The sequence below is a fragment of the Oncorhynchus mykiss genome, chromosome 14 (genome assembly GCF_057628025.1).
Source record: "Oncorhynchus mykiss isolate SJ-2025 chromosome 14, ASM5762802v1, whole genome shotgun sequence".
In the NCBI taxonomy this organism is placed as follows: Eukaryota; Metazoa; Chordata; class Actinopteri; order Salmoniformes; family Salmonidae; genus Oncorhynchus; species Oncorhynchus mykiss.
In genome coordinates, this window is record NC_143035.1 from 38,150,676 (window position 1) to 38,162,500 (window position 11,825).

General features: G+C 49.6%; 1 protein-coding gene and 1 long non-coding RNA gene across 2 annotated transcripts in view; one reads left to right on the top strand and one right to left on the bottom strand.

Annotated features, from left to right (window-relative positions):
- Positions 1 to 11,825, top strand: part of LOC149978360 (uncharacterized) — a 441,331-nt gene that overhangs the window by 259,848 nt on the left and 169,658 nt on the right. The window lies entirely within an intron of this gene.
- LOC149978361 (uncharacterized) overlaps positions 4,529 to 11,825 on the bottom strand; it is a 16,703-nt gene continuing 9,406 nt past the window's right edge. Inside the window, exon 2 of the mRNA XM_090198024.1 lies at positions 4,529 to 4,767. Coding sequence (XP_090054150.1) covers positions 4,529 to 4,767 — 239 coding nt within the window. The remainder of the gene's footprint in view (positions 4,768 to 11,825) is intronic.

An 11,825-nucleotide genomic window follows, 5' to 3' on the forward strand; every position in this document is an offset into this window, starting at 1 on the left:
GAACAAGACTTGGTAACAGTGAAACAGTTTATGAATCATGAATAACATCATTAGTCGGAGCTCACCATTCATAATGTTGAGTCAAACCCCCCCCCCCCCCCCCCCGACCCCCATCATCACTCAGCCATTTTGACGTTAACTCAGGAAATCTGGGTAATTTATTTCCACGGTAGACATCATCAACCTTTCCATCAGAATATTCCCTGTGAGAGACAGAGGAAAATAAAGAGAAAGTGAGAGGTGGAGAGAGGGGGACTGAGTGGGAGAGAGAGAGAGAGAGAGAGAGAAAAACAAAACAAAAGTCTCCAATACCTTGAGGTTCATAATGGAAAATATTTGACCTGGCCTCTTAATTCAAGGAATGAAAAGTCCCCGAGCCCAGATGGCAGGAAGTATGGAGTTTAATCACTCCCAGATAGACCTAACAAGACCAGTGGGAATAGGTTCCGTAGCAGACAGACCTGGGTCTAACTAGGGGGGATAGGCACTGCAGCCTAACAGACCTGGGTCTAACACAGACCTGGGTACTGCGTTGGTTTAGTTTAGATCCGTTGAGCAGATCATTAATATTAGTCAGAAATAATAGTCCAGGGGTCGATCAATAGTTTAGGGCTTCACGATATCAAGAGGACTGTTCACCATTTGGATCAGGGCTTTTCAATACCTAGACCCTAGAGGTCATGAACTACTGAACCAGGCAGAAAGGGAACACCTAGACCCTAGAGGTCATGAACTACTGAACCAGGCAGAAAGGAAACACCTATACCCTAGAGGTCATGAACTACTGAACCAGGCAGAAAGGAAACACCTAGACCCTAGAGGTCATGAACTACTGAACCAGGTAGAAAGGAAACACCTAGACCCTAGAGGTCATGAGCTATTGAACCAGGAAGAAAGGGAACACCTAGACCCTAGAGGTCATGAACTATTGAACCAGGAAGAAAGGGAACACCTAGACCCTAGAGGTCATGAACTACTGAACCAGGCAGAAAGGAAACACCTAGACCCTAGAGGTCATGAACTATTGAACCAGGCAGAAAGGAAACACCTAGACCCTAGAGGTCATGAACTACTGAACCCGGCAGAAAGGAAACACCTAGACCCTAGAGGTCATGAACTATTGAACCCGGCAGAAAGGGAACACCTAGACCCTAGAGGTCATGAACTACTGACCCTAGAGGTCATGAAATACTGACCCTAGAGGTCATGGTAGTTAAATTGGCTTCATCTGATCTGGGTCAATTAGGAAGTGAACTGTCACTGAGAAACAGAATCCACATCAAACAATGAATTGCAGTTTGTTTTTCTGCACCATGGACGTTACTGAGGCTGGGGGGCACCGCGGGTTGTTGGATAGCGTCATCGTTGTTGATATAAATGCAGTCGATTGATCTGTCCACAACCAGCACATCAGAGAGACACACAGCAGGGACAAAGGATTCCTTCTTCCCACATTGGCAGGCAGGCACACCCACTGTTGTGTTGACCTTGGATCATGATGTGTGGATTGATGTAATGTGTTTGAGGTGATGCTCTCTAGCAGTGGGAATGGTAGGACTCATCTAAATAACATGATAATCAGAATGAAGGCCTGATGTAATGACACACTAATGAGTAACACGCTTGTGCACACACGCAGCACACGCACACACGCAGCACACACACACACACACACACACACACACACACACACACACACACACACACACACACACACACACACACACACACACACACACACACACACACACACACACACACACACACACACACACACACACACTCTCCTGGAATGCCACGGTCTACTGTGATTGCTGATATTTCAGGCTCAGTCACTAATGTCCTTTAGGACAGTTAGGGGAGAAGAGAAGAATGTATATTTTGTTGAGACCTAGTGTGCGTGTGTGTGTGTGTGTGTCTGGCGTGTGTGCGGAAACGGACAGGGCCGGACTGAACTGGCACCATTGTTTGGGCTGTGAGTCTCCTGGTTGGTATGATTTTGATTATATTCTAGAGAGCATTGAACCAAACAAAGAGAGAACCTCTTGTTGGGAGAAGAATTCCACCCTTGTTCCCAGCCAGGCAGGCCCACAGAGGCCCGGCTGGAGAGAGGTGGAAAGGCAGGGACCGAACCAAACCGTTAGAGAGAGGAGGAAAGACATGGACCGAACCAAAAAGTTAGAGAGAGGAGGAAAGACATGGACCGAACCAAAAAGTTAGAGAGAGGAGGAAAGACATGGACCGAACCAAACCGTTAGAGAGGGGAGGAAAGACATGGACCGAACCAAACCGTTAGAGAGGGGAGGAAAGACATGGACCGAACCAAAAAATTAGAGAGAGGAGGAAAGACATGGACCGAACCAAAAAGTTAGAGAGAGGAGGAAAGACATGGACCGAACCAAAAAGTTAGAGAGAGGAGGAAAGACATGGACCGAACCAAAAAGTTAGAGAGAGGAGGAAAGACATGGACCGAACCAAACCGTTAGAGAGGGGAGGAAAGACATGGACCGAACCAAACCGTTAGAGAGGGGAGGAAAGACATGGACCGAACCAAAAAGTTAGAGAGAGAAGGAAAGACATGGACCGAAACCAAACCGTTAGAGAGGGGAGGAAAGACATGGACCGAACCAAACCGTTAGAGAGAGGAGGAAAGACATGGACCGAACCAAACCGTTAGAGAGGGGAGGAAAGACATGGACTGAACCAAAAAGCGCCCCTTTTGATTTGAAAGAAACCATACATATTTGCCCATTGTAGAAGTGCTCAGAAAGTGACTTTTTGGACACGAATACCAAAACATTCAAGAAATAAAAGTGCACAACATGCTCTTGCATACAGGGTGGATGTCATGTTTTTGCTGATAAATGTAATAAAATTGAAATAAAATTGAAATGTCAACCTTCAAACGGTACCACAAAGATGGTTGGAGGTCCACATATCAGAGAATGTTGACTTGAATGGAAATATCTGTTGTTTTAAATGATACTGTCAATGCTGCATAGGAAAACGTATTGAAATCATAGAACTATAGAGAATAGAACAGACATGACCGTTTAGGTCACACTCATTACTCAGATGATTAAAGATAGGGTCTAAGCTACAACATATGTGAATATGAAATCTACGTTTAATCTAAGTTTTTTTTTTTTTAGATAGTTGACTATCTATAGGTTCGAAAAATGCAAGACATTATGAAATAGTTTGACCACCCTGTTTATGCAAGATTTTCAATTATATCAAACTGAACCGTTTATCTTTTCAAGTGATGAAGACACGCAAAACTTGCGATGCAAAATTTGGCGAAGCAGATTTTTCAGGGTGGTGCTACTGCACCCTAGGCACCCTTACTTCCCGCGGCTATGTCTGAGGGTACAGAGAGTTGAGCTCCTATACGCTCCTCTCTGTCTGGCCCTGTCTGAAGGTACAGAGTTCAGCTCCTATGCATTCCTCTCTGTCTGGTCCTAGTCAGAGTTAACTAATAGGTGCTGTCTGAACTATGTTCCATGTCAAAGTCAGTTCTGAAGCACCGAAGGAAAAATGAGCTCCCACCCATTTCCTTTCATTCTTTACCAACAGTCAGCGTAATTAGAGCGAATAAAGAGAGAGAAGGTTGCTGAGCCACATTCCTATGACATCAGCCACATCCTGTATGAGATAGGAACTGCATCCTGTACTTTACATGCTCATCATTCACACAACCACACCCTCTGACCTGATTGGCCCAGAGTGTTGATAAGGTTATAACTCAGAGGGTGTGATAGCCGGGAAAGGAAGGACGACGGTGAGATAACATTGTTGGGAACGTTGGAAAGACGTCTTATTCTCTCCCTAATAAACGAAAAGCTCATTTATTCTGTGATTTCACAGCAACGTCCGGTGTTTGTTTGTGTTGGCGGCCGGCTGTAGCCTGCTGTAGCCTGTCTCTGTGTAACGAGTGTGATTATGGACTGGGAACTGGAGCCTATGTGTCATATTATAAACCAATAGAAACTAGGAGGGCAGGAGGGAGAGGGAGAGGGAGGGGGGAGGAGAGAGAGAGAGAGAGAAAGAGAGAGAGAGAGAGAGAGAGAGAGAGAGAGAGAGAGAGTCGAAGCCAGCTGACTGTGGTTCAGACAGACCTAGCCAAGCCAAGGACACCCCAGCCACATCACCAGCTCACAGCTATGATCAGCCCTGCCCTATTCAGCCTTGAGCCGTCTGCCAAAGCTATCATGACCAAAAATCTATGTTAGAACAGGCCCACAGCACACAGAGCAGGCCCACAGCACTCAGAGCAGGCCCACAGCACTCAGAGCAGGCCCACAGCACACAGAGCAGGCCCACAGCACTCAGAGCAGGCCCACATCACTCAGAGCAGGCCCACACCACACAGAGCAGGCCCACAGCACACAGAGCAGGCCCACAGCACACAGAGCAGGCCCACAGCACACAGAGCAGGCCCACAGCACTCAGAGCAGGCCCACAGCACACAGAGCAGGCCCACATCACACAGAGCAGGCCCACAGCACACAGAGCAGGCCCACAGCACTCAGAGCAGGCCCACAGCACTCAGAGCAGGCCCACAGCACACAGAGCAGGCCCACATCACACAGAGCAGGCCCACAGCACTCAGAGCAGGCCCACAGCACTCAGAGCAGGCCCACAGCACACAGAGCAGGCCCACATCACACAGAGCAGGCCCACAGCACTCAGAGCAGGCCCACAGCACACAGAGCAGGCCCACAGCACACAGAGCAGGCCCACAGCGCACAGAGCAGGCCCACAGCACTCAGAGCAGGCCCACAGCACTCAGAGCAGGCCCACAGCACACAGAGCAGGCCCACAGCACACAGAGCAGGCCCACAGCACACAGAGCAGGCCCACAGCACACAGAGCAGGCCCACAGCACACAGAGCAGGCCCACAGCACACAGAGCAGGCCCACAGCACTCAGAGCAGGCCCACAGCACTCAGAGCAGGCCCACAGCACTCAGAGCAGGCCCACAGCACACAGAGCAGGCCCACAGCACACAGAGCAGGCCCACAGCACTCAGAGCAGGCCCACAGCACTCAGAGCAGGCCCACAGCACTCAGAGCAGGCCCACAGCATTCAGATATACAATGCAGTAGGTTTAGATATCCTCGGCTTGAAAATGGGTGCCATGGTGGAAAATAATATTCTATTACAAATAAAACTGTTGGTCCCAAAAGGGAGGATTTGTGCTGAACTCTATGCCGTCTGTCTCAAATGACACTGTATATCCCCCTTTTATTGTGCTGAGAGTCCTATGTAGCATGCTGAGAGTCCTACGTAGCAGGTTAAGAGTTGGCTGGGGGTCAGTCCTACGTAGCAGGCTGGGGGTCAGTCCTATGTAGCAGGCTGGGGGTCAGTCCTATGTAGCAGGCTGGGGGTCAGTCCTATGTAGCAGGCTGGGGGTCAGTCCTATGTAGCAGGCTGGGGGTCAGTCCTATGTAGAAGGCTGGGGGTCAGTCCCATGTAGCAGGCTGGGGGTCAATCCTATGTAGCAGGCTGGGGGTCAGTCCTATGTAGCAGGCTGGGGGTCAGTCCTACGTAGCAGGCTGGGGGTCAGTCCCATTGTAGCAGGCTGGGGGTCAGTCCTATGTAGCAGGCTGGGGGTCAGTCCTACGTAGCAGGCTGGGGGTCAGTCCTATGTAGCAGGCTAGGGGTCTGTCCTACGTAGCATGCTGGGGGTCAGTCCTATGTAGCAGGCTGGGGGTCAGTCCCATGTAGCAGGCTGGGGGTCAGTCCTATGTAGCAGGCTGTGGGTCAGTCCTATGTAGCAGGCTTGGGGCCAGTCCTATGTAGCAGGCTGGGGGTCAGTCCTATGTAGCAGGCTGGAGGTCAGTCCCATGTAGCAGGCTGGGGGTCAGTCCTATGTAGCAGGCTGGGGGTCAGTCCTACGTAGCAGGCTGGGGGTCAGTCCTATGTAGCAGGCTAGGGGTCTGTCCTACGTAGCAGGCTGGGGGTCAGTCCTATGTAGCAGGCTGGGGGTCAGTCCTATGTAGCAGGCTGGGGGTCAGTCCTATGTAGCAGGCTGTGGGTCAGTCCTATGTAGCAGGCTGGGGGCCAGTCCTATGTAGCAGGCTGGGGGTCAGTCCTAAGTAGCAGGCTGGAGGTCAGTCCCATGTAGCAGGCTGGGGGTCAGTCCTATGTAGCAGGCTGGGGGTCAGTCCTATGTAGCAGGCTGGGGGTCAGTCCTATGTAGCAGGCTGGGGGTCAGTCCCACGTAGCAGGCTGGGGGTCAGTCCAATGTAGCAGGCTGGGGGTCAGTCCCATGTAGCAGGCTGGGGGTCAGTCCAATGTAGCAGGCTGGGGGTCAGTCCTATGTAGCAGGCTGGGGGTCAGTCCTATGTAGCAGGCTGGGGGTCAGTCCTATGTAGCAGGCTGGGGGTCAGTCCTATGTAGCAGGCTGGGGGTCAGTCCCATGTAGCAGGCTGGGGGTCAGTCCAATGTAGCAGGCTGGGGGTCAGTCCTATGTAGCAGGCTGGGGGTCAGTCCCATGTAGCAGGCTGGGGGTCAGTCCTATGTAGCAGGCTGGGGGTCAGTCCTATGTAGCAGGCTGGGGGTCAGTCCTACGTAGCAGGCTGGGGGTCAGTCCCATGTAGCAGGCTGGGGGTCAGTCCTATGTAGCAGGCTGGGGGTCAGTCCCATTGTAGCAGGCTGGGGGTCAGTCCTATGTAGCAGGCTGGGGGTCAGTCCCATTGTAGCAGGCTGGGGGTCAGTCCCATTGTAGCAGGCTGGGGGTCAGTCCCATTGTAGCAGGCTGGGGGTCAGTCCTATGTAGCAGGCTGGGGGTCAGTCCCATTGTAGCAGGCTGGGGGTCAGTCCCATTGTAGCAGGCAAAAGAAGTGCACCATATGTGCAATGTGGATCATAGTGAGTTATTTCTGATTCATGCGATTGCTTTGAGGAGGCCTTAATATTCAGTATGATATATTTTACTAGTTTACGTCATGGTGGGCACACCCTAGCTTCACCACACTTCAGTCATCTCAGCACTAAAACCACAGCACCCTGCAGTTACAGCAGGACTACACGGCAATAACAGTCGAAAAAAAATGAAGACGTTTTAGAAACTAAAAGTAAATCCTGATGAAATTACCTCCTATGAGTAATTTCCTTATAATGGAGAAGTCCAATGGATTAGTGTCACGTTGTGACCTTAGTTATTTTATTATGTCTTTGTTTTAGTATGGTCAGGGCGTGAGTTGGGGTGGGTTGTCTATGTTTTTTTTCCTATTGATTTGGGATTGCTGTGTTCGGCCTGGCATGGTTCTCAATCAGAGGCAGCTGTCAATCGTTGTCCCTGATTGAGAACCATATTTAGGTAGCCTGTTTTCCATTGTGTTTTGTGGTTGGTTGTTTTCAGTCTGTGTGTGTTTGCACCAGACTGTTTCGGTTGTTTTCTTTGTTGTTTTGTTATTCAGTGTTCAGTTTGGATTATTATTAAAAATCATGAACACTTACCACGCTGCACCTTGGTCCTCACCTTCTTCCCAAGACAGCCGTTACAATTAGAGGTATATACTGTAGAACACTCACGTATAACATCGGTACGTTCCATTGGACATTATTAAGGCCAGATGGCATGTTCCATTTTTATGGAATGGTCTGCCTACCCATGTAAGAGACGCAAACTCGGTCTCAACCTTTAAGTTTTTACTGAAGATTCATCTCTTCAGTGGGTCATATGATTGAGTGTAGTCTGGCCCAGGAGTGGGAAGGTGAACGGAAAGGCTCTGGAGCAACGAACCGCCCTTGCTGTCTCTGCCTGGCCGGTTCCCCTCTTTCCACTGGGATTCTCTGCCTCTAACCCTATTACAGGGGCTGAGTCACTGGCTTACTGGGGCTCTTTCATACCGTCCCTGGGAGGGGTGCATTACTTGAGTGGGTTGAGTCACTGATGTGATCTTCCTGTCTGGGTTGGCGCCCCCCCTTGGGTTGTGCCGTGGCGGAGATCTTTGTGGGCTATACTCGGCCTTGTCTCAGGATGGTAAGTTGGTGGTTGAAGATATCCCTCTAGTGGTGTGGGGGCTGTGCTATGGCAAAGTGGGTGGGGTTATATCCTTCCTGTTTGGCCTTGTCCGGGGGTGTGCTTGGATGGGGCCACAGTGTCTCCTGACCCTTCCTGTCTCAGCCTCCAGTATTTATGCTGCAATAGGGTCAGTTTGTTATATCTGGAGTACTTCTCCTGTCCTATTCGGTGTCCTGTGTGAATTTAAGTGTGCTCTCTCTAATTCTCTCTTTCTATCTTTCTTTCTCTCTCTCGGAGGACCTGAGCCCTAGGACCATGCCTCAGGACTACCTGACATGATGACTCCTTGCTGTCCCCAGTCCACCTGGCCATGCAGCTGCTCCAGTTTCAACTGTTCTGCCTTATTATTATTGGACCATGCTGGTCATTTATGAACATTTGAACATCTTGGCCATGTTCTGTTATAATCTCCACCCGGCACAGCCAGAAGAGGACTGGCCACCCTACAATGCCTGGTTCCTCTCTAGGTTTCTTCCTAGGTTTTGGCCTTTCAAGGGAGTTTTTCCTAACGAGTCGTGGTGTGATCATAACAACATACAGGAACTCAAGTCCTTTTGTTCACCTGACCTAGAATTCCTTACAATCAAATGCCGACCGCATTATCTACCAAGAGAATTCTCTTCGATTATAATCACAGTCGTGTATAACCCCCCCCCCCCCAAGCAGACACCTCGACGGCCCTGAAAGAACTTCATTGGACTCGATGTAAACTGGAAACCCCATATCCTGAGGCTGCATTTATTGTAGCTGGGGATTTTAACAGGGCTAATCTGAAAACAAGGGTCCCTAAATTTTATCAGTATATCGAATGCGCGACCTGGGCTGGCAACACTCTGGATCAGTGTTATTCTAACTTCCATGACGCATACAAAGCCCTCCCTCGCCCTCCTCTCGGCAAATCTGACCATGACTCCATTTTTTTGCTCCCAGCCTATAGACAGAAACTAAAACAGGAAACGCCCATGCTCAGGTCTGTTCAAAGCTGGTCCGACCAATCTGATTTCACGCTTCAAGATTGCATCGATCACGTGGACTGGGATTTGTTCTGGATAGCATCGGACAATAACATTGATGTATACGCTGATTCGGTGAGCGAGTTTATTAGCAAATGCATCGGTGATGTGGTACCCCATGGTGACTATTAAATCCTTCCCTAACCAGAAACCGATGGCAGCATTCGTGCAAAACTGAAAGTGCAAACCACTGCTTTAAATCATGGCAAGGTGACCGGACACATGACCGAATACAAACAGTGTAGCTATTCCCTCCACAAGGCAATCGAACAAGCTAAACATCAGTATAGATGCAAAGTAGAGTTGCAAATCAATGGCTCAGACACGAGACGTATGTGGCAGGGTCTACAGTCAACCACGGACTATAAAAAGAAAACCAGCCCCGTCACGGACCAATATGTCTTGCTCCCAGACGGACAAAACAACTTATTTGCTCGATTTGAGGACAATACAGTGCCACTGACACAGCCCGCTACGAAAACCCGCAGGCTCTCCTTCACCGCAGCCGACGTGAGTAAAACATTTAAACGTGTTAACCCCCGCAAGGCTGCCGGCCCAGACGGCATCCCCAGCCGCATCCTCAGAGCATGCGCAGACCAGCTGGCTGTTGTGTTTATGGACATATTAAATCAATTCCTATCCCAGTCTGCTGTTCCCACATGCTTCAAGATGGGCACCATTGTTCCTGTTCCCAAGAAAGCTAAGGTAACTCAGCTAAATGACTATTGCCCTGTAGCATTCACTTCCGTCATCATGAAGTGCTTTGAGATACTAGTCAAGGATCATATCGCCTCCACCCTAGCTGACACCCTCCAATTTGCTTAACGCCCCAATAGGTCCACAGATAACGCAATCGCAACCGCACTGCACACTGCCCTAACCCATCTGGACAGGAGGAATACTATGTAAGAATGCTGTTCATCGATTACACCTCAGCATTTAACACCATGGTGCCCTCCAAACTCGTCATTAAGCTCGAGACCCTGGGTCTCAACCCTGGACTTTCTGACGGGCCTCTACCAGGTGGTGAGGGTAGGAAACAACATCTCCACCCCGCTGATCCTCAACACTGCGGCCCCACAAGGGTGTGCTCTCAGCCCTCTCCTGTACTCCCTGTTCACCCATGACTGCGTGGCCATGCACGCCTCTAACTCAATCATCAAGTTTGAAGACGACACTACAGTGGTAGGCTTGATTACCAACAACGACGAGACGGCCTACAGGGAGGAGGTGAGGCCCCTCGGAGTGTGGTGTCAGGAAAATAACCTCATACTCAACGTCAACAAAATAAAGGAGATGTCCACATCGACAGAACTGTAGTGGAGAAGGTGGAAAGTTTTCAGTTCCTCAGCATACACATCATGGACAAACTGAAATGGTCCACCCACACAGACAGCGTGGTGAAGAAGGCGCAACAGCGCCTCTTTAACCTCAGGAGGCTGAAGAAATTTGGCTTGTCACCAAAAACACTCACCGACTTTTACAAATGCACAATCGAGAGCATCCTGTCGGGCTGTATCACTGCCTGGTACAGCATCTGCTCAGCCCACAACCGTAAGGCTCTCCAGAGGGTAGTGAGGTCTGCACAACGCATCACCGGGGGCAAACTACCTGCCCTCCAGGACACCTACACCACCCGATCTCAAAGGAAGGCCAAAAAGATCATCAAGGACAACAACCACCCGAACCACTGCCTGTTCACCCCTCTATCATCCAGAAGGTGAGGTCAGTACAGGTGCATCAAAGCAGGGACCGAGAGACTGAAAAACAGCTTCTATCTCAAGGCCATCAGACTGTTAAACAGCCATCACTAACATTGAGTGACTGCTGCCAACATACTGACTCATCTCTAGTCACTTAAATAATGAAAAATGTATGTAATAAATGTACCACTAGCCACTTTAAACAATGCCACTTAATATAATTTTTACATACCAGACGGATTACCAGGACGTGTACTCCGAGCATGCATTGACCAACTGGCAAGTGTCTTCACTGATATTTTCAACCTGTCCTGACTGAGTCTGTAATACCAACATGTTCCAACATGTTTCAAGCAGACCACCATAGTCCCTGTGCCCAAGAATACGAAGGTAACCTGCCTAAATGACTACCGACCCGTAGCACTCACATCTGTAGCCATGAAGTGCTTTGAAAGGCTGGTCTTGGCTCACATCAACATCATTATCCCAGAAACCCTAGACCCACTCCAATTTGCATACCGCCCCAACAAATCCACAGATGATGCAATCTATATTGCCCTTTCACACCTGGACAAAAGGAACAACTCCACATTGACTCTGTACCGGTACCCCTGTACATAGTCTCCACATTGACTCTGTAACGGTACCCCCTGTATATAGCCTCCACATTGACTCTGTACCGGTACCCCTTGTATATAGTCTCCACATTGACTCTGTACCGTAACACCCTGTATATAGTCTCCACATTGACTCTGTACCGGTACCCCCTGTATATAGTCTCCACATTGACTCTGTACTGGTACCCCCTGTATAGAGCCTCCACATTGACTCTGTACTGGTACCCCCTGTATATAGCCTCCACATTGACTCTGTACCGGTACCCCCTGTATATAGCCTCCACATTGACTCTGTACCAGTACCCCCTGTATATAGCCTCCACATTGACTCTGTACCGGTACCCCCTGTATATAGCCTCCACATTGACTCTGTACCGGTACCCCCTGTATATAGCCTCCACATTGACCCTGTACCGGTACCCCCTGTATATAGTCTCCACATTGACTCTGTACTGGT